Source organism: Bubalus bubalis, chromosome 8 (genome assembly GCF_019923935.1).
Source record: "Bubalus bubalis isolate 160015118507 breed Murrah chromosome 8, NDDB_SH_1, whole genome shotgun sequence".
Lineage (NCBI taxonomy): Eukaryota > Metazoa > Chordata > Mammalia > Artiodactyla > Bovidae > Bubalus > Bubalus bubalis.
The window spans coordinates 116,851,951-116,870,821 of record NC_059164.1 but is presented as its reverse complement, the minus strand read 5'-3'; the positions used below and the strand labels follow the sequence as shown (position 1 = coordinate 116,870,821).

The window sequence follows — 18,871 nt, the reverse complement described above, 5'->3', positions numbered from 1 at the left end:
ATCACTTCATGGCAAATAGAAAGGGAAAAAGTGGAAGCAGTGACAGATTTCCTCTGCTTAGGCTCTAAAATCACTGCGGATGGTGACTGTAGCCATGAAATTAGAAGACAACTGCTTCTTGGCAGGAAAGCTATGACAAACCCAGACTTAAAAGCAAAGACCACCTTGCTGACAAAGGTCAGTATAGTCAAGGCTTCTGTAAAGTCAAAGCTATGGTCTTTCCAGTAGTCATGAACAGATGTGAGAGCTGGACAATAAAGAAGGCTGAGTGCCAAAGAACAAGTGCTTTCGAATTATGGTGCTGAAGAAGACTCTTAAGAGTCCCTTCGACTGTAAGGAGATCAAACCAGTCAATCTAAAAGGAAACCAACCCTAAATACTCATTGGAGGGACTGATGCTGAAGCTCCAATACTCTGGCCACGTGATACAAAGAGCAGACTCAGCGGAAAAGACCCTGATGCTGGGAAAGATTGAAGAAGGCAGGAGGAGAAAGGGAGCACAGAGGAGGAGACGGTTGGATGGTATCACCGATTCAATGGACACGAACCCAGGTAAACTGCGTGAGATGGTGAGGGACAGGGAAGCCTGGAGCGCTGTGGTCAATGGGGTCACAAAGAGTCAGGCACAACTTGGCAACTGAACAACAACGAAATCATACCACAGGCTATAAAGAAACTTTAGCTGTGACGCCTTTTACTAAATTTTCATCTCAGACTAAGGCAAATGCAAAATACGAAACCCATACCAGAGAGAACTTTCCCTTGTTCTCAGCGTGTAGGCTCCCAGGACGGAGCTGAGCAACTCACCACCACAGGGGGCTGCGTGGGCAGCAGAGCGGGCCTGTGGTCCTTGGCGCGCCCCCGCTCGCTGCTCTCTCTCCTCTGGTCTCCAACGCCACGGCACAGGGACGCACCTCCTCTCCTTCCTCCCCGCCTGGAGCCGTAGCGGCCCTGCTTGTGCTGTCGCTCCCTCTCTTCAAATTCAAGCAACGCGGCTTTGGCTTCTGCTGAAAGCTCTATTTGAAAAGATGCATATGTGTTAGATACCTTCAAAGAGGCGAAATCAGATCTATAGGGAGACACAAAATAAAACAAGTATGTGACAAGGAAACTCAGGATCAGCGGGTGCTTCTCCAACAGCAAACGACTCCACTTCAGCAGTAAGCAGCCGGGGGTAGGGTACAGAGACACCCAGACGCCATGAGTGAGGCCTGTTACATGAAGACATGCTTCTTCTTTAACATACAAGGACCTCCTGTAAATCTGAATTCTCATTTGAGACCACTAAAATGTGCTGAGGAAAGCTAAAAAGGAGAAGCTGAAGAAGTTCAATCCAACCACCACTCCTCATCTGCTAGGCATCACGTTCTTTCACTGATGGCAGATGATATTGGTCAAGACCTGGCTACCCCAGTAACCAGGACACTCGTCTATGCGAATCCAGTGTAAGTATTAATTCACAGTGGACAGACTCAAAAATTAGAAATCACTGATTGTTCTGCTTTAAAAGCAAAACTACTAATAAAATCACTCTCAAGCCAAGTACTTAAATTTCATAAAGAACGGAAACTCATTTAGTACTACATCAAGCCAGATTTTCTGATTTATTTAAAAACATCACCAACTTTACTCTGTGGAGACAGACCTCCATCCACACCACCTGACAGGGAAGCTACAGCAAATGCGATCAAAGCCACAGAATGTGCCCTCCTCTCTGATCAATGCTATGGGGCGACAATCAAAGTTTCTGGCCCTACTCAGTAGGCACATTATTCTGAACTCTTAGAAGAAAAAGGCTAACTTATTCAAATACAGTTCTAAGCTATGATAATATATGCTCTATTAGTAAACACCTTTCAAAGATTTCACTGAATTCTACTAAGAGGCATTCCCATGCCTTCTTCCTGGAGAAGGCAATGGCACCCCACTCCAGTACTCTTGCCTGGAAAATCCCGTGGACGGAGGAGCCTGGTAGGCTGCTGTCTATGGGGTTGCATAGAGTCGGACATGACTGAGCGATTTCACTTTCACTTTTCACTTTCATGCACTGGAGAAGGAAATGGCAACCTGCTCCAGTGTTCTTTCTTGCCTGGAGAATCCCAGGGACGGAGGAGCCTGGTGGGCTGCCGTCTATGGGGTCGCACAGTCGGACACGACTGAAGTGCCTGAGCAGCATGCCTTCTTCCACAGCAAAGGGTACATTTTAAATATTACCAGTTTTTCTCCTACCTTGGATTCCATAATCATCTCCAAACTCTTCCAAAATCTCTAAGCCACATTTCATTTTCTGGAAATTGTTTCTAAGGTAACCCCCTTCCCTTCAAATGGATCTAGACTCCATTCCAAAGAAAATTTAATCTCCTCTTAACAAGCACAGACTTTTATTCTAATCTTGACTACATGATAGGTTCACATACACATTTTATGTGGTGAATCAGCAATTATTTTTCTAGTGGTTCTAAGTGTCAAGATTAATTTCACTATCCCCAGTAATAAAATGGTTTCAAATGACATCTTTAATCAGCAAGTAAAAATGCATTCCTCCAATTGAGACAAGCTGTCACAAAAGGTCACCAAAATATGACAGGATGGAAATTACATTTGTAACTTCAACTGAAATGTTAATTTCCGCTTAAGTGTTTTCTGAACTAGGTCCATATTCCAAAGGAAAGAGAGTGCAATGTAACAAAGTTTACATTGCGTTGTCCCTTACTAAAATGTGCTTAAGAAAAACACATGTACCTAAAAATACTTTAACTAATACATAATGAATGTCTACAGAATACAGTTTATTTGGCAAAATAGAAACAACAAATGACAGTCTGAGGTTTTTATTTTTGGTTGTGGCTTTTTTTTAAATAAGATAATTGAATCAAGAAATTTTTGAAAACCTTGCAAATGCAAGGACCATTGTGTAAACTGAAGGTAGTTATCTTACTGCTGGCACTAATGATCTTAAATTGTTATTAATAAATGAAAAAATTGTATGTTATTGCAGATGTTTATTTCTTTTCTCTGTTGGAGTATTCTGCTGTATAAATACACAATTTGTATATCAATTTTAAAAAACTGTTTTCCCCAAAGATCATTTGCCTTAACCAAAAGTAACCAAGGATATTATTTCAAGAGAACATCATGTGGGCCTAACAACAGTGTTCTTCAGGCTAAAGCAATGAAGCATAATTTAACGTATTACCTGTGCGCAGTGAAACCTGGAATACGGCAAAACCCAGCAGGGTACTTACAGATCACAAATTGTAAAAGCCTAACTAAAATAAGCACAGCCTTTCGTTTTCCACTGGTACTGCTTCCAGAGAGAATCTGAGGTCCGCCTCCTAGGGCAAAAGAACTGGCCCCTCTGAACCTCTGTGCTGCCACTTCAGGGTGACGGGTCAGTGACACCCATGTTTTAGAGACGGCTTTTGACTTTGCCATTCAAAATAAATCTTTCTCTTACACATGCATGTTCTAGAAACCCTTTTCAACTGCATTCTGTGACAGAATTAAGCCCTCATATCCTATGGGATCCTTTTTATATAATGAAAAACTTGTCTGTTAAGTATATAGTTTTGTATCCTTGGGAAAACTGATGATGTCACATTTTCTCTAAGGTATTTAATTCCCAGAATCCTGGTTGAGGACAGAAGCTCGGTACTTAAGATCATAACTCGGCTAAAATCCCAAAATTCTATGCCTAATCCAATATGAACTGAAAATACAAATCAACATCTGTGTCTCAGGCTCCATAATGGTCAAGACTGGCACAAATATGAATTACTTAAGGATGACATCATACATTTGAATGTGAAGAAGACTAAAAGTGACTGAATGCCCTTGCAGATTCTGAAGAGAACTCACTATTCCCAGGCCAGAGCATTATTTCATTCTTCTTTGTAGAGCAGAGTGTTCTCAAAAGTAATCAATGGTATCACTAAATAACTGCCTTTATTTGTATTCAGAATGTTAAGAGATCAATTGTCAAGAAAAATCCATCACAGGAGATATACATACTCCAGTAGCAAGATATTTTAATCCTATTACAAAGAGTATGTGAGCAGCTTTACACAGCCAAATCAATGCAAGCATCTGTATACAAAACCTGAAACTGGTATTTCTATCACCAGGAGTACACAAAGTGATGAGTAAAAATTCATGTGAATATCTAGTATCTCTCTCAATGAATATTTTTCTTCTGTATAAAATTAACTTTTTGCTGGGGTGAGGGGTGTTAAGGAAACAAAAGAGCTCATTGCTTTAGGAAACCAAACTCTAAAATAGATAGAAAAATCATTTCTATACTGGGAATAATCCTAATTTTTCTAGAAAAATGAAAACCTGTTTTTAAACACAGAGCTTTCCTACTGCAGCTTTCCTACACTGGGCTTACAAATAGGGAACAGAGAAAGATACTTCTTAGCATCAATTTTACTTGCCCTATTATCTAGCCAAAGAATCACATTCTGCACAAATACATTTAAAGGCTTTTTTCCTAACGTTTAAAAGAATGGTAAATGGTCGAACTGTTAATGCTTCAGCCACTCTTGCCTCTCCGCTCATATTTAAAGGGCCAACCTGCCCATCAATAACCCTTTCCAGCCTCTTGTCTTAGGATGACATGACTATAGAACTAAGAAATGACTTAAAAAAAAAAATGCAACACAAATTATTTAATAAAAGAAGTACAAATGACCCTGTGAAGAACCAAATGAGGCAAAGATCCTGAAAAGAAAGGGACGCAGGGATAAAACAAGTACAAATTATGAACGCAGGCAATTCGGACACTTCAGAACTTGTCAGTGCTTGGGTCAAGTTCAAGTGAACAGAGGCGAGATAACCGTAGCTGAGGATCAGGGGAAAGGAGAAGCAGGGGCTCTGGGGGTGCAGAGAGGGTGATCTATAAAGTGTACCAGAGCCCATAAGCAGCTGGCTGCAGAAAGCAAAGGCCACCATTCCTAATGGTGTCCGAGGGCTGACTTCACACACTTAGAACATGCAGCTAACACTGTTATTAAGACATAACGTACGGCTCCCAGATTTATGTAATAAAGCCACAGCCCAGCAACACAGAAGCAGAAGGGACGCTCACCGCACCCCGCCCCTCGATGGCACTCTCCTTCCCTAACAAGCCGCAGCCCACCGCTGTCTGTGAGCAGTGAGGGGCGCCATCTTTCCCTTGTCCGTCTTACCCCAGTCCAAGACTGAGATGTCTATTCCAATATGCTTGCTGTGTAACGCTGCCAATCACTCCTGCTGACAATACTTTTCATTTTTTCCCATGCCCCTGTTTTAAGACCTAAGCTGGCTCCATCTCCTTTTACCCAAGGCCAACTTCTCAGCTCTTTCTTAGAAGCCTATGCTGTACTGGTTCAAACCAACAAGCAACTTAATACCATAACCTGAGCAAAGTCCAGGGAAGAGCTTGGGCCAAAAGCTGGAAGCAGGAAACCAGAAGGGAAAGACATAGAGAACACGAAGACTCCAGATCAATCTCTCCACAAACCTCACCTAGGGATGTAACAGGGTAAGATGGGCTCACTACTGTTATGATGCGCACCTTGAAAGCTTGGTGTTCTCACAGAGAACTCATTTCTGCCACCGCAAGACACATGCTCAGGCCTCCAACGGCAAGTGACTACAAATAACGGTTTTACAAAGTAATAAAGGTAGTAACTGATTTTACTTTGACCAAGACCAGAGAACAGGTATAATTCTCTGTTCTTCCACCCACCCACCCTACTCCCTGGAATACGGGACAGTACCCCAGTGGTTCTGAAAGTATGGATTTGGAGCAACAGGAACAATACTACCTGCAAACTCATCAGAAATTCAACTTTCTTGGGCACTATCCTAAACCTACTGAATCAGAGCAGCTGAGAGTGCATCCAGAAGTATGCGTTTTAACAAGTCTTCTGGGGGATTCTGTTGCTCAAATTTGAGAACCACTGCTTTATTCCTTGCAGTGGGCACTGGAAAGAACTCCAGAAGAATGTGGGCAGGGTGAACACTGGAAAAGGCTCTGTTCATCAGCAGCAGCCTGCTGTGGGTCTGCAACAGAACGATGTGCAACTGATGGTGCGACAGACAAGCCCCTTTCCCTGAGCGCTGAGCGGGGCAGCACAGAGGAAAACACACGCCGAAGACGCGGTTGTAACGACACTAAAAGGCACAGAATGAAGCCCGTCTGGCCCAAAAGGAGCCCTGGCAACCTGGGAAAGGCGAGACGCCCCTGCAGCACCTAACGTCACGTCCCCAGAGCCAGCCAGGAGCCACATGGCATGCAGGAGAGCAAGTCTAAGTCACAGACTACAAAAGGAAAACTATTTCAAAAAAAAAGATATTTTATTCAAATTTTTTTTAATCCAGAAGACAAGTCATTTTTATAGAGCGACTTTTACAGCACTATTAACTCAGCTCTCACCTCATACAGACCATCCAGCTTCTGAACACCATGCATAACAGTCTATAAAGTCAACTGTTTTTTATCTACTTCATTAATCGTAACAGTACTATACAGGAAGTTGAAATGGGAATGCAAGAGAATGTGAGACAGGTAAAAAATGTTACCCAAAGTTTCTGGAATGTTCCTTCTCTCTCTAGTTACATCTGAGAGCCTAATAATCGTTCCTTCTTTCCTTTCAGTTTTGAAACGTAATCGTCCAGATTCTTCATCATCATCATCTTCCTCATCTGACTCTTCTTTGATGTCCTTCTGCAGCTCCAAAGTCTCCATGCCTCCCTACATGGCAGACAGACAAAAGAGCAAGGAGGGAAAGTGAGCTCATACTCTTCTGAATTAAATACTGAACAATGGTTACGCATACACGTATGTGTACACACACATAAAAGCTGTTTATAATTAAGATGTAAAAATACAGCACAATGTCCCATTTATAAAGCCATGAGAAACATTAAACTGATCCTAGGAGAAAAAACCTCTAATATTAAAAATTAACGATGTTAGAAAAAATTCAAATTCCTACTCCTAGTTAATACACACAGTCTTATACACTGTAACCACTCATACTTCTAAGAGAACAAACATGATTTCCAAACACCCGTGCTGGCCTAGACTCTAATTCAGATCTAAACAAAGTTCAGTATGTTAATTAAGCTGACCCTAGAGTCCCTGAGCCTGATTTCAGCATAGAAGCCGCCTGTGGCTCCCGTTAGATGACAGCACACTCCTTCCCACCAACAGGCCCCACATTTCCTGGCACTCCTGACCCCATCTACTCTGACTTTCAAAGCAGCCAAGTGCTCCGAATCCACTGTTGGGTCGCTTGGCTCCTCTGGTTCTCTCAGCCTGTACAATCTTTCCTGCATCATTTCTCACCCCTTTCTACTTCCTCCCACTGTCCAGGGTTTGTGAGTTACTACCTCTGGTTCAGACTGTTAACCACTATTAACCAGAAGACTATTTTTTTTTCATTCGCTTCACACCAAAACCAGTTTTCACTTTGTTTTTTTTCATTCATTTATTTTTGGCTGTGCTGGGTCATCGTTGCCCTGCACAGGCCTTCTCTAGCTGTGGTGAGCGGGGGCGACCCTTCTGTTGCAGTACACACACTAGTCCTGTTACAGAGCGTGGGCTCTGGGGCGCACGGGCTTCGGCAGTTGCGGCTCGCAGGTCCCGCAGCACAGGCTCAGCAGTTGTGGTACATGGGCTTAACCGACCAGCAGCAAGTGGTCTGCAATTTGTGTGCCCTGCATTGGCAGGCGGGTCCTTATCCACTATGCCACCAGGCGAGTCCTTAAAACCAGTTTTTATCTTGTATTTCATTATGTCAGGATTCCTACAAAAATTTTATTTAATCTAGTCCCAAACTAAAATAATTTCTTTATCAACAATTCTTACTGTATTAACTCATGTTCCATCTGACACTGATCACTTTCATCTCATGTTAGATCTTAGTGACCTATTGTCAGGTAATAAGACAGGTACCTACTGACTGCTAGATTCATTTATGCTTTTTGCAAACTTAAAAACTGCTCCTTTAGTCTCATCGCTCATAATTCTTACATGTCCTTTACTCTTAACAGAAACAAAAATGAACCACTTTACTAGAAAATGTGCAAGGGAAAGAAAATGATACAATTATTTTGGACTCTTTCCCCAACATTTTCTGTGTAAAAAATGCACACATTCGTTGCTATAAACCCTACAGTAGAGAATCAATGCCTGAAAATAAAATACTGAATATAAACTATAACTTTTAGCCTACTGATTGCAAAACTACCTTTCAGTATTCTGATGCTCAGTATACTGTAGGATTTTAAAGCACCAGAACCTTGGCATTTTGTTGTTTTGCTGGTTTGATACCATTACTTCTGTCTGACTGAACATCTGAAGCCACAGGAACGACGTGTGAGATGGACCCAGCTATGTCTGTGCTGCTCTACACTCACACCGAGCAAAAAGTCAGCTCATTTACAAAATACTCTTCTCCACCTCTTAATATTCCAGAGCAGTGCTTCTCAAACTGAAGGTTTATATTCATCACTGGGAATCCTGCCAAAATGCAGATTCTGATTCTGCAGGTGGGGGTCTAACATTCTGCATTTCCAACAAGCTCCAGGTGAAGCCAACATGCAGGTCCACAGACCACACTTTAAGCAGCAAGGCGAGAGGAGGAAAAGAAATCACTACCAATAAAGCAAAGATTTTATTACAGTAGTCATTTTTAATTCAACCATTAACAATAATTACAGTTCAAACACTTTACAATCAAGTTTAATGTAAACATGACAGTATTGAAACTAATACAGTTTATTCTACACACAGTCTCCATCGAAGAAATCCAAATATAACAAAGACAAGCTGAAAACTGTTTCTCTGAAACAAATACTACAGGCTACCAGAAACACATCAGCGTGTTCCAATTCTAGTCTATGACCCAGCATTACCGCTGCTAGACACTTACTCAGGGGAAATGAAAACTTCTGTTCATGTGAAAACCTGCAGGGAAAGTTTTACAGTTCTATTTTGGATGACCAAAAATAGAAAAACAGTGAATGGATACACAAACTGCTGTACATCCAAACTATGGCATGCTCTTCCAGCAATAAAAGAGGAAGCAACGACACAAAAACTGGGATGAAACCACAGAGGCATCATGCCGCATGCTGCAAGTCAAAGGTGCAGCAAGTCACTCCAAAGGGGCCACACCGCCACACCTCCACACACACGACACTCGCCAAGAGACCGAGGATGAGCACTGGAGGGAGGGCCTGACTACAAAAAGGGTGGCACAAGGTCAACTTCTGGAGAAGGAATATCCTAGGATGCAAACTCGGGGTTCACACTCAGGGTCCAGTTCCACTTGAACTTCATCAAGGATTACACGAGCTCTGGGCTGAAACTGAAAGACTGCTGGCTTCAGCTGCCTCAAGTATAGGTCACCTGGCAACACTGACCAAGGTAGACTCACTCTTTCAGCCACTGTTCACTACCTCCTACTCTAAATACTAGGCTCAAAAAAAGGGCATCTTCTTTGGCCATGGACTTAGAATTAACTTACCTATCTGCCATAATGTTGACTTTCTCTGCAGAGAAATACTTATGAATGGAATATTCACATATATTCACAATATTCCATTCACAAGTAAAATTCCACTGAAGGGCAGTGTTGGATACCAATATAAAGATCAAGTTACCCTGATTATATTTTGTAAGAATTTAAATTGTATGTAAATATCTGACTTCATTATATAGACACTGCCAAAAATATTCAAAGGTTTGATTTTTAGCTATTTAATTATCTTAAAAACCTGAAAGATGCATTTGTAATGCTTAAGAGGATGCATATGAAAATCATCATGAAAGTTCTTTACAAAATAGACAAGTCCACCAAAGTCTTAACATACATACATACATAATTAGAAACTCTAAGAGGCAGCAAGAGCCAGACTTATATATTTTGTTACATTCTCTAGCTAACTCTGAAATGAACTTGTGATCTCAGTTTCTAAAAGAAAATTCAATATTCCATCCCAAATCTGAAGGGGGTGGGGCGGGAAAAGGTAGTTCTCTGAAATAGAAAGCTATAGAGAACACTGCTTCTAAAACCTTCCCATACGTTTTTAGTGCTTACAAAATATTTGATAGGGAATAATTGTATACTATCATATCTATATCATAAATAAAAATCAATTCTAATTCCACCAAGAGCTAAAACTTACAAACTGAAAAGACTAGCAGTTATTAATAAATTGTGCAAAAATTACAAGAGAAGAAAATTACAGACCCATCTCCTTCGTGAACACAGACACAAAATTGCTTATGTTGCCCCATCACTAAGTAGTACCAAACTGTTTGTGACCCGTGGACTCTAGCACCCCAGGCTTCTCTGTCCACATGGAATCCCACAAAAAAGGAAAATATGTCATGACCAAGTGAAGGTTTAGACAGAAGCATACGATTGATTTAACATTCAAAAACCAGTCAATTTAACAAATCTCGCTTCAAGAATTCCAAATGTATGTACACACACTCTCCTTCTCCAGAGGTGGCGCTTAAGTCCCTCTCGCTCACCTTCGTGAACACAGACAGGACTTCGTGAACACAGGTGAGGACTAGACTCAGTAACTTGCTTCTAAAGAACAGAGTACGGAATGTGAAAGACAGAATTTCACGGAATGACAATCTTTACTGGCCAAGGCCACCTCAGCACTTGACCAAAGCTGACACTGCTGGGGAGGTCCTACACACAGCTGCAGGATGGGCTGAGGACGCCTACCCTCCATGGTATTCTTTCCAAAAATCCCATCGCCCCAGTCTAACCATGAGAAAAGCACCCGACAAGGCCAGGTTAGAAGACATTCCACAGGACACCTGGGCAGGACACTTCTTTAGACTGTCATGGTTGTGGAACTCAAGGAAAGACCTACAAACTAGCACAGACCAGAGGAGACAGGACAGCAATGTGGTGCCCTGGACTGGGCCCCAGAATAGAAAGAGGACATTAACGGGAAAATCTGCAAAACAGAAGCTAAGTCCGCAATATAGGTAATAGTTTTTAAAGTCAATTTAACATACGTTAAAAAAACAAGGGATGATACAAGATTATCTCAATAGGAACCGAAAAAGCACTGACAAAATTCAACACTCATTTCTGATTAAAAAAAAAAAAAAAACAAAACCCAGCAAACTAGACATAGAAAAGAACTTCTTCAATCTGACTGAAAAACTTCCAGGTAGCTTATATTACTTACTTGATAAAATACTGAATATTTCACCCCTAACATGAAGAATGAAGCAAAAATAAATGCCTTCAATGTTTCTATTCTACAGAATACTGGAGGTCAACAAGGCAAAAAGAATGAAATAAAAAGACAAGTGAGAACCATTAAACTGTGGTTATTAACTTTCCTATTCTAGACTAGGAAAGACTAAACAGAACTAAGGACATTGCTCGCCTCTGAGAGAAGTCAGGACTGAGTAGAAAGAAAACAAGGGGGGATCTCTGGGGATAATGAGGGTAACTTGGATGTACACATGTATCAGATCCCTGAGCTCTATTAACTGGTTATAACTTTTCCAGAAAAGGGAACTAAGGCAATGGAGTATTAAGTGGCCTGCCCAATGCCAAGAATCAGTAAGCGACTGAAAAGGAAAGTCGCTCAGTCAGGCCTCTCTGTGACCCCATGGCCTACACGATCCATGGAATTCTCCAGGCCAGAAGACTGGAGTGGGCAGCCTTTCCCTTCTCCAGGGGATCTTCCCAACCCAGGAATCGAACCCACGTCTCCCTCATTGCAGGCGGATCCTTTACCAGCTGAGCCACGAGGGAAGCCTGTGGTTATTAGCAGGCAATGTGATTAAGATGCTCGTTTTCCCCCAATTGGACTAAAAATACAATGCAATGTTCAAAAACAATGCCAACCAGATTTTTAATAGATGCTGACAAGTCAATTACAGAATTTATATACAGAATTCAAAGGACTCAGATTGCCAGAACAACCCTGAAAAGGCACCACAACTGGCGGACTGCACTGCCTGATCTCACGCCACAGCGGCCAAGACAGCGCGGCGCTGGCGACGGGGCACAGAGCGGGCTCCAGAAAGAGACTCAGACATCACCGGCGACTGAGCCTCACACAGCACTAAGGGGCTCAACGGGGAAGGAAAGCCTTTAGACAAAAAAATGATACAAACACGAGACAGACAAGTGGGAGAACTGAGACTCTCATACATGACTGGTGAGAGTATAAACAGTACAAACACAAGAAAGCCATTTGGCGGTTTCTTACACCATCAAACATACTTCGACCCTGTTTCAGTAGTACCACTTCTACCTAATGCTACAGGGAAAAAAGATAAATCCACAAAAACATAAGTACAATAAGCTCTTTAAATTATTCATGATAACAGAAAAACTGAAAACAACCCAAATATTACCTATCATCAAGAGAAAACAAATAAGGTATGTCCATCAAATGGAATGAACTGCTGACTGTGGGCGTAAATGACTATTTGGATGAACCTCAAAAACATCATGGTGGCCAAAAGAAGCTAGACACCAGCACACCATCACTGGTCTGCTCAGTTGCTAAGCTCTGTCTGGCTCCTGGCGACCCCGTGGACTGCGCTACGCCAGGCTCCTCTGTCCTCCACTGTCTCCTGACGTCTGCTCAGTCACACCTACTGAGTCGCTAAATACACAGAACCATGGGCATGGCTCACCTCTGAGAGAAGTCAGGGCTGACTGGAAAGGAACAAGGTGGGGACCTTAGGGGATAATGAGGGTAGCTTGGCTGTACACATCTATCAAATTACTGACCTGTATCAGTCAGTTCAGTTCAGTCACTCAGTCATGTCCGACTCTTTGCGACCCCATGAACTGCAGCACGCTAGGCTTCCCTGTCTATCAGCAACTCCTGGAGTTCACTCAAATTCATGTCCCTTGAGTCAGTGATGCCATCCAACCATCTCATCCTCTGTCGCCCCCTTCTCCTCCTGCCTTCAATCTTTCCCAGCATCAGGGTCTTTGCTAATGAGTCAGTTCTTTGCATCAGCTGGCCAAAGTATTGGAGTTTCAGCTTCAGCATCAGTCCTTCCAATGAACACCCAAGACTGATTTCCTTTAGGATGGACTGGTTGGATCTCCCTGCTGTACAAGGGACTCGCAAGTCTTCTCCAGCACCACAGTTCAAAAGCATCAATTCTTCGGTGCTCAGCTTTCTTCACAGTCCAACTCTCACATCCATACATGACTACTGGAAAAACCATTGCTTTGACTAGACGGACCTTTGTTGGCAAAGTAATGTCTCCGCTTTTTAATATGCTGTCTAGGTTGGTCATAATTTTTCTTGCAAGGAGAAAGTGTCTTTTAATTTCATGGCTGCAGTCACCATCTTCAGTGATTTTGGAGCCCAGAAAAATAAAGTCTGTCACTATTTCCACTGCTTCCCCATCTATTTGCCATGAAGTGATGGGACCAGATGTCATGATCTTAGTTTTCTGAATGTTGAGTTTTAAGCCAACTGTTTCACTCTCATCAAGAGGCTCTTTAGTTCTTCACTTTCTGCCATAAGGGTGGTGTCATCTGCATATCTGAGGTTATTGATATTTCTCCCAGCAATCTTGATTCCAGCTTGTGCTTCCTCCAGCCCAGCGTTTCTCATGATGTATTCTGCATATAAGTTAAATAAGCAGTATAAGTTAAATAAGCAGGGTGACAATATACAGAACCCTAACCCTTGACGTACTCCTTTCCCTATCTGGAACCAGTCTGTTCTTCCATGTCCGGTTGTAACTGTTGCTTCCTGGCCTGCATACAAATTTCTCAAGAGGCAGGTGAGGTGGTCTGGTATTTCCACTTCTTAAAGAATTTTCCACAGTTTGTTGTGGTCCACAACAGTCAAAGGCTTTTGCATAGTCAATAAAGCAGTAGATATTTTTCGGGAACTCTTTTGCTTTTTCGATGATCCAACAGGTGTTCGCAATTTGATCTCTGGTTCCTCTGCCTTTTCTAAAACCAGCTTGAACATCTGGAAGTTCTCGGTTCACATACTGTTGAAGTCTGGCTTGGAGAATTTTGAGCATTACTTTAATAGCGTGTGAGATGAGTGCAATCGTGCGGTAGTTTGAGCATTCTTTGGCATTGCCTTTCTTTGGGATCTGAATGAAAATGGACCTTTTCCAGTCCTGTGGCCACTGCTGAGTTTTCCAAATTTGTTGGCATTCTGAGTGCAGCACTTTCACAGCATCATCTTTTAGGATTTGAAATAGCTCAACTGGAATTCCATCACCTCCACTAGCTTTGTTCATAATGATGCTTTCTAAGGCCCACTTGACTTCACAGTCCAGGATGTCTGGCTCTAGGCTGGTGATCACACCACAGTGATTATCTGGGTCGTGAAGATCTTGTTTGATCTTCAAGTATACACTGAACTGTATACCTCAGATGTAAATACCACTGCATGTAAATGTTACCACAATTTTTAAAGTATTTCAAATGTAAATGGTGCAAAGATGTTATTTAAACTTCTCACCTGTTCCTCTATACAAGCCAAAACTATCAAATAGCAAACCTTTGTAACCACGTTTGAAGACATAAGCATCGCTGGCACTGACAAGACTGTATAATTAGAAAGGCTCAAGAGTTAGTTTTCATAATTAGATCTTTCTAACTTGTTCCAAGTACAGTGATTCTTTTTGTATTAACCAAGAAGGAACATTAGTTAAATAAAAGGAGTCACCGAAAATAGGCTTTTCAACAGAATTTCTTTTTAGTTCCATAATTCAGAATCTAATGTGTACTTAAACATAACTCTGAGAAAGAAGTTATCTGAAAAACTGCAACATGCTTTCCAGTCCATTTTAAGCAACCCAGAGCATGCACACTACAACACAAGGTGAGTGCAACGGTTTGGTTCCACAACACCCTGCAGTTAATCCCAAGAACACGAGTCAAACGACTAGAAAGACACCAGAACACAGGTGTATGTGGCAAAATAAAAGTGCTGTTCTCCCGTGAGGACTATGTAATTTATTTATATGTCTAAAAAAGATGGGAGGACAGCCCTCCAAAAGCAAAGCTTACCAAAAGGTACCGAAATAATATATAACACTCACTCCCAGCACCTACAAAAGTACCACGCATACAAGTTCTCAACAATGATTGTCTGACGGACATTCAGTGATCCAAGTATGAGGAAGAAAACACCACCAAAACACCTGTTGCCAGGACAAAGTCCAGCATATTACCTGCCTCCAAGAAGGACTACTAAGACCCGAGAGCAAAGAGCAATACGAAGAAGTTCCATCAATACAAAGCCAAGCAACACAAACAAGGTGAACAAACCCGTGATCAAGGACAGAGCGTAAGAAAAATGTGTAACTGTTTAAAAACTACTTTGAAATATTTTGTTTAAAACTATGGGACATACATCTTGGAAGACAAACCCAACAATATACCTCTTAAGAGACAGTATAAAAAAGATAAACTATGTAATCTGGCTGAGAGTTTACTCTCTTCTCTATAAAAATGTACATACAGAAAACCATCATTAAGATGTTTCAAGTTAGGGTTAATATCAACTAGAAATCACAGGAATTAAACAAATGCATTCCAGTTCTTTGTCTTCCAAATTACCAAGGGTCAAATTTTAACCGCTCTGTATTTCCCTGTTCACAGAAGTTATTCACAGCAAAATATTTTACAGTATTTGATGTACAAAATATATAAGAATCCCACCATCCAGAGGTGACCACTGTGACCATTTGTCTTGATCCTCCCAGACACGTGTTGAGACACACACACACACACACACACACACACACACACACACACACGTTTATACATGCACAGCCATGGAGGACTTAGCAGAGGAACCCCACTAGCTTGCTCTTTTCGCGTCACACATCACAAGTCTCTTTCCATGTCCAAGAGGGCAAGGGCATCCTTTAGGAACGTGTAGCCCCCTGGCCATCATTCATCTAACCCTGCAGAAAAATCTGCGCTGGGCCCACTTGTTTTCAAGGCTGCAGACAAACAGCTGGCACGTGTGTCCCTGAGCACATCTTAGGGGGCTCTTGGATAACTTCATTAACCTGGAATTACTGAGCCAAGGCACTTTCAGGCTTCTGACACTGTCACAAACAGTGAAGGGTCTGAAATTTCACCCTTCTTGCAGGCTACTAAGGTAGGCCTGCCACTGTTTCATGGAGGCTGTGAGAAGGCACGCCACTCCTAGTCACAGACGAGGACAATTTACTACTTTTAACAGCAGCAGTGTTGTGTGGGGGCCAGCTCCGTGAGCCCCAGCTCCCGGCGGGCTACCAGACGAAGAGGGCAGCTGACCCTGCACAGAGGGAGCTGCTGACCCTGCACAGAGGGAGCTGCGCTGTGGGACCCGAGTTCAGGGCACTGTCATCATGAGCAGGAAGCAGGCCCGCCCCTTGCTCCAGAGAAAGACACGTCTTTCCTTGAAAAGACAGCAGCAAAGGGCAGTCAGTGCTCTGCTCCCCACACCTGCACAGACATGACAGGGGCGTGCAAGACTATCTCCCATCTCCAAGATAATCCTCCAACAGAAGAAACCACACCTGACCAGTGTTTTATTTTTGCCAATATTAAGATAGGTTAGAATTCACAACTGCCTTAATTTTATTAAATATATTTTATACACTTAGTTATCATCTGTCTTATTTCTCTATTACCTTCTCACATTTTTTGCCCTTCTTTTTACAAATATACAGAACACACTGAATATGTTAACTTTACTAAATACATTGATTCCTAGTCTTATATGTATATTCTTTCCCCATACTGTCATTTCTCCGAACTTGTTTATAGTGTTTTGGGGTATCTGTGTATGATCAAATCATTCTTTTCCTTTATGGCTTAAAAAGGTGCGATACCAAGAACAGTAGAGTAAAACCAAAACGACTTGGCGGGCATCTGTTCCCCGTTCCCTGCGACGTCCTTAATCATGAAACTCCCCACTTTAGCTGAACATGCTGTCACCTACTAAAACACTATATTAGCCAGTCTCCCTTGCTGGGAGGTACAGCCATGTGACTAATGCATAATTAATGAGACGTTTATGAAGTGCTGTTTGAGAACTCTGGGATGTCTCCTCCAATGGTGGGCATGGGCCTGTTCAGCCTTGCTGCAATCCACTGCCTGGATGTGGACCATGGCAAGCACAGAGCCCTAGAACTGCATGGAAGTCTGAAAGAAGCCTGGGCACCTGGCTGCCTAGTGAGGCCAACACCAGATCTGAAATGCTTTTGGGAATTTTTTTACGTTAGTGAGAAATGAACTTGTACTATTTGGTGAGTTTTCTGTTTCGTAGGTGAGCCTAAAGCTAGCACACTATTATTAAAACATTTTCTTTGAGTACATATAAAATCTGGCATTAATTAATCTCAGATGAATACTGGCATTAAGGTTCAAGGAAGGGGTCTAACTTCTGTCCCAGTGACTAAGCGTTCCTAAGTATTAATATATCTGAGATGTTATCTTATTAATTCATACATGTCACGAGTTCATTTACTTTAAGGGCTGGGACTGATCATGAATGTTCCTCCAAAGACACCGCTCTCTCTCCCTCAATCTCTCTGTTCAGAAGACACTGAAAATGGAAGGAGTGATTACCATTTTTAAATAATAGCCCACTTTTGCTTCAATGTTTTAATGACTACAGCTCAGGAACAAAAGTTTGAAATATCTAAATCTACAGGTCATACCCTCTATCAGTTCCAGAAGGCATTCAAGCTAAAGTGTAACACCGATTAGAATTCTTATTAACTGCTTTACAATAATAATAGTTTATATTTCCAGAGATAATCTAAAGATTAAAATCTACAAAACCTTTTCTCACTCTAAAATATACTACAAAGACAGTATGTTATCACAGTAAGGAGAAGTACTGCCTAGAATACTAAAAGAGTAAGTTACAGGAAAAAAAAAATCAATGGAATTAGTTTTCCAACTACAAAGTATTACAAATTAATGAAGAGGACATGAACTAACTAAGGGGTACTGGATTCCTATTTCCCTCTCAACTACTTACCCTCAGAATGACCCCCACAGCCACCTCCGTCAGCACCCCCACCCACACACCATCCTTTAACGACTTTTTAGCTCGCTCTCTCTCAGACATCTTTTGCCAAAATCACCCTTCCACAAGTCTGACCTAATCGAGGCTCATACTGGCCTTGCACTGGGCAAAGAGTACATAGGATATGGTGCTAAGCACGACACGCGTAAATCCATCTCCCTGGACCTCAGGGTGGGGGCTCATTACTCAGAACAGAGCAGTTCAGTAGGAGAACCACTTCTTAACGTTTCCTTTAGCTTTGTCTCCGTTCCTTTGATTACATGTATCTGTCTAAAATTGAAGAATCTGAGCAAAGCGATCTTTCTACTGCTCTTCTATCTTTTCTATTAAGTTTCAAGTATTTCAAAGAGCAAAAGAGAGAGAAAGCACAAAAATCAAATTTAGCTTATTGGCGAAGAACAAGGCTGTGTCCCAGGAAGTGTCTGTACACGCCCACGCTCTGTCAGCCCATGTACTGGGGAAAAGAAGGGCAGTGCTTGCACACTGGGCTCATAAAGCCCTGCTGCAAGGCCTGGTGTGGATGACCTGAGCCCGCGAAACGTCCCTCTTCATGACCTCTGAGGGAAAAGAGGGGGGAAAGCATTAAGAAAAATAACTGAGAAAACACATTAAGAAGGAAAAAAAATCTTAAACCAATAAGTTCTAAGACTACAGGATGGCTTTATGGCTTGCACGCTTGGCCCATGGGACAAGTTCTAAGGTTGGAAACAGAACTCAATGGCCTCCACCTCACAGCACACCCCAATCTGTCCCGACAACACGCAGTTCTCCAGACGTGCCTGACAGGCTACCTCTTCCATAA

The 18,871-nt window shown here is 42.1% G+C and overlaps 1 protein-coding gene across 12 annotated transcripts in view; it reads right to left on the bottom strand.

Annotated features, from left to right (window-relative positions):
* The window catches only part of RBM33 (RNA binding motif protein 33), a 110,613-nt gene that overhangs the window by 62,860 nt on the left and 28,882 nt on the right, over positions 1–18,871 (bottom strand). For all 12 annotated transcript variants that reach the window (XM_045166494.1, XM_045166497.1, XM_045166498.1 and 9 more), the window contains 2 exons: positions 6,565–6,736; positions 808–1,016 (listed from right to left, as the gene is read on the bottom strand). In XM_045166494.1, the coding sequence (XP_045022429.1) occupies positions 808–1,016; positions 6,565–6,736 (381 nt within the window). The remainder of the gene's footprint in view (positions 1–807; positions 1,017–6,564; positions 6,737–18,871) is intronic.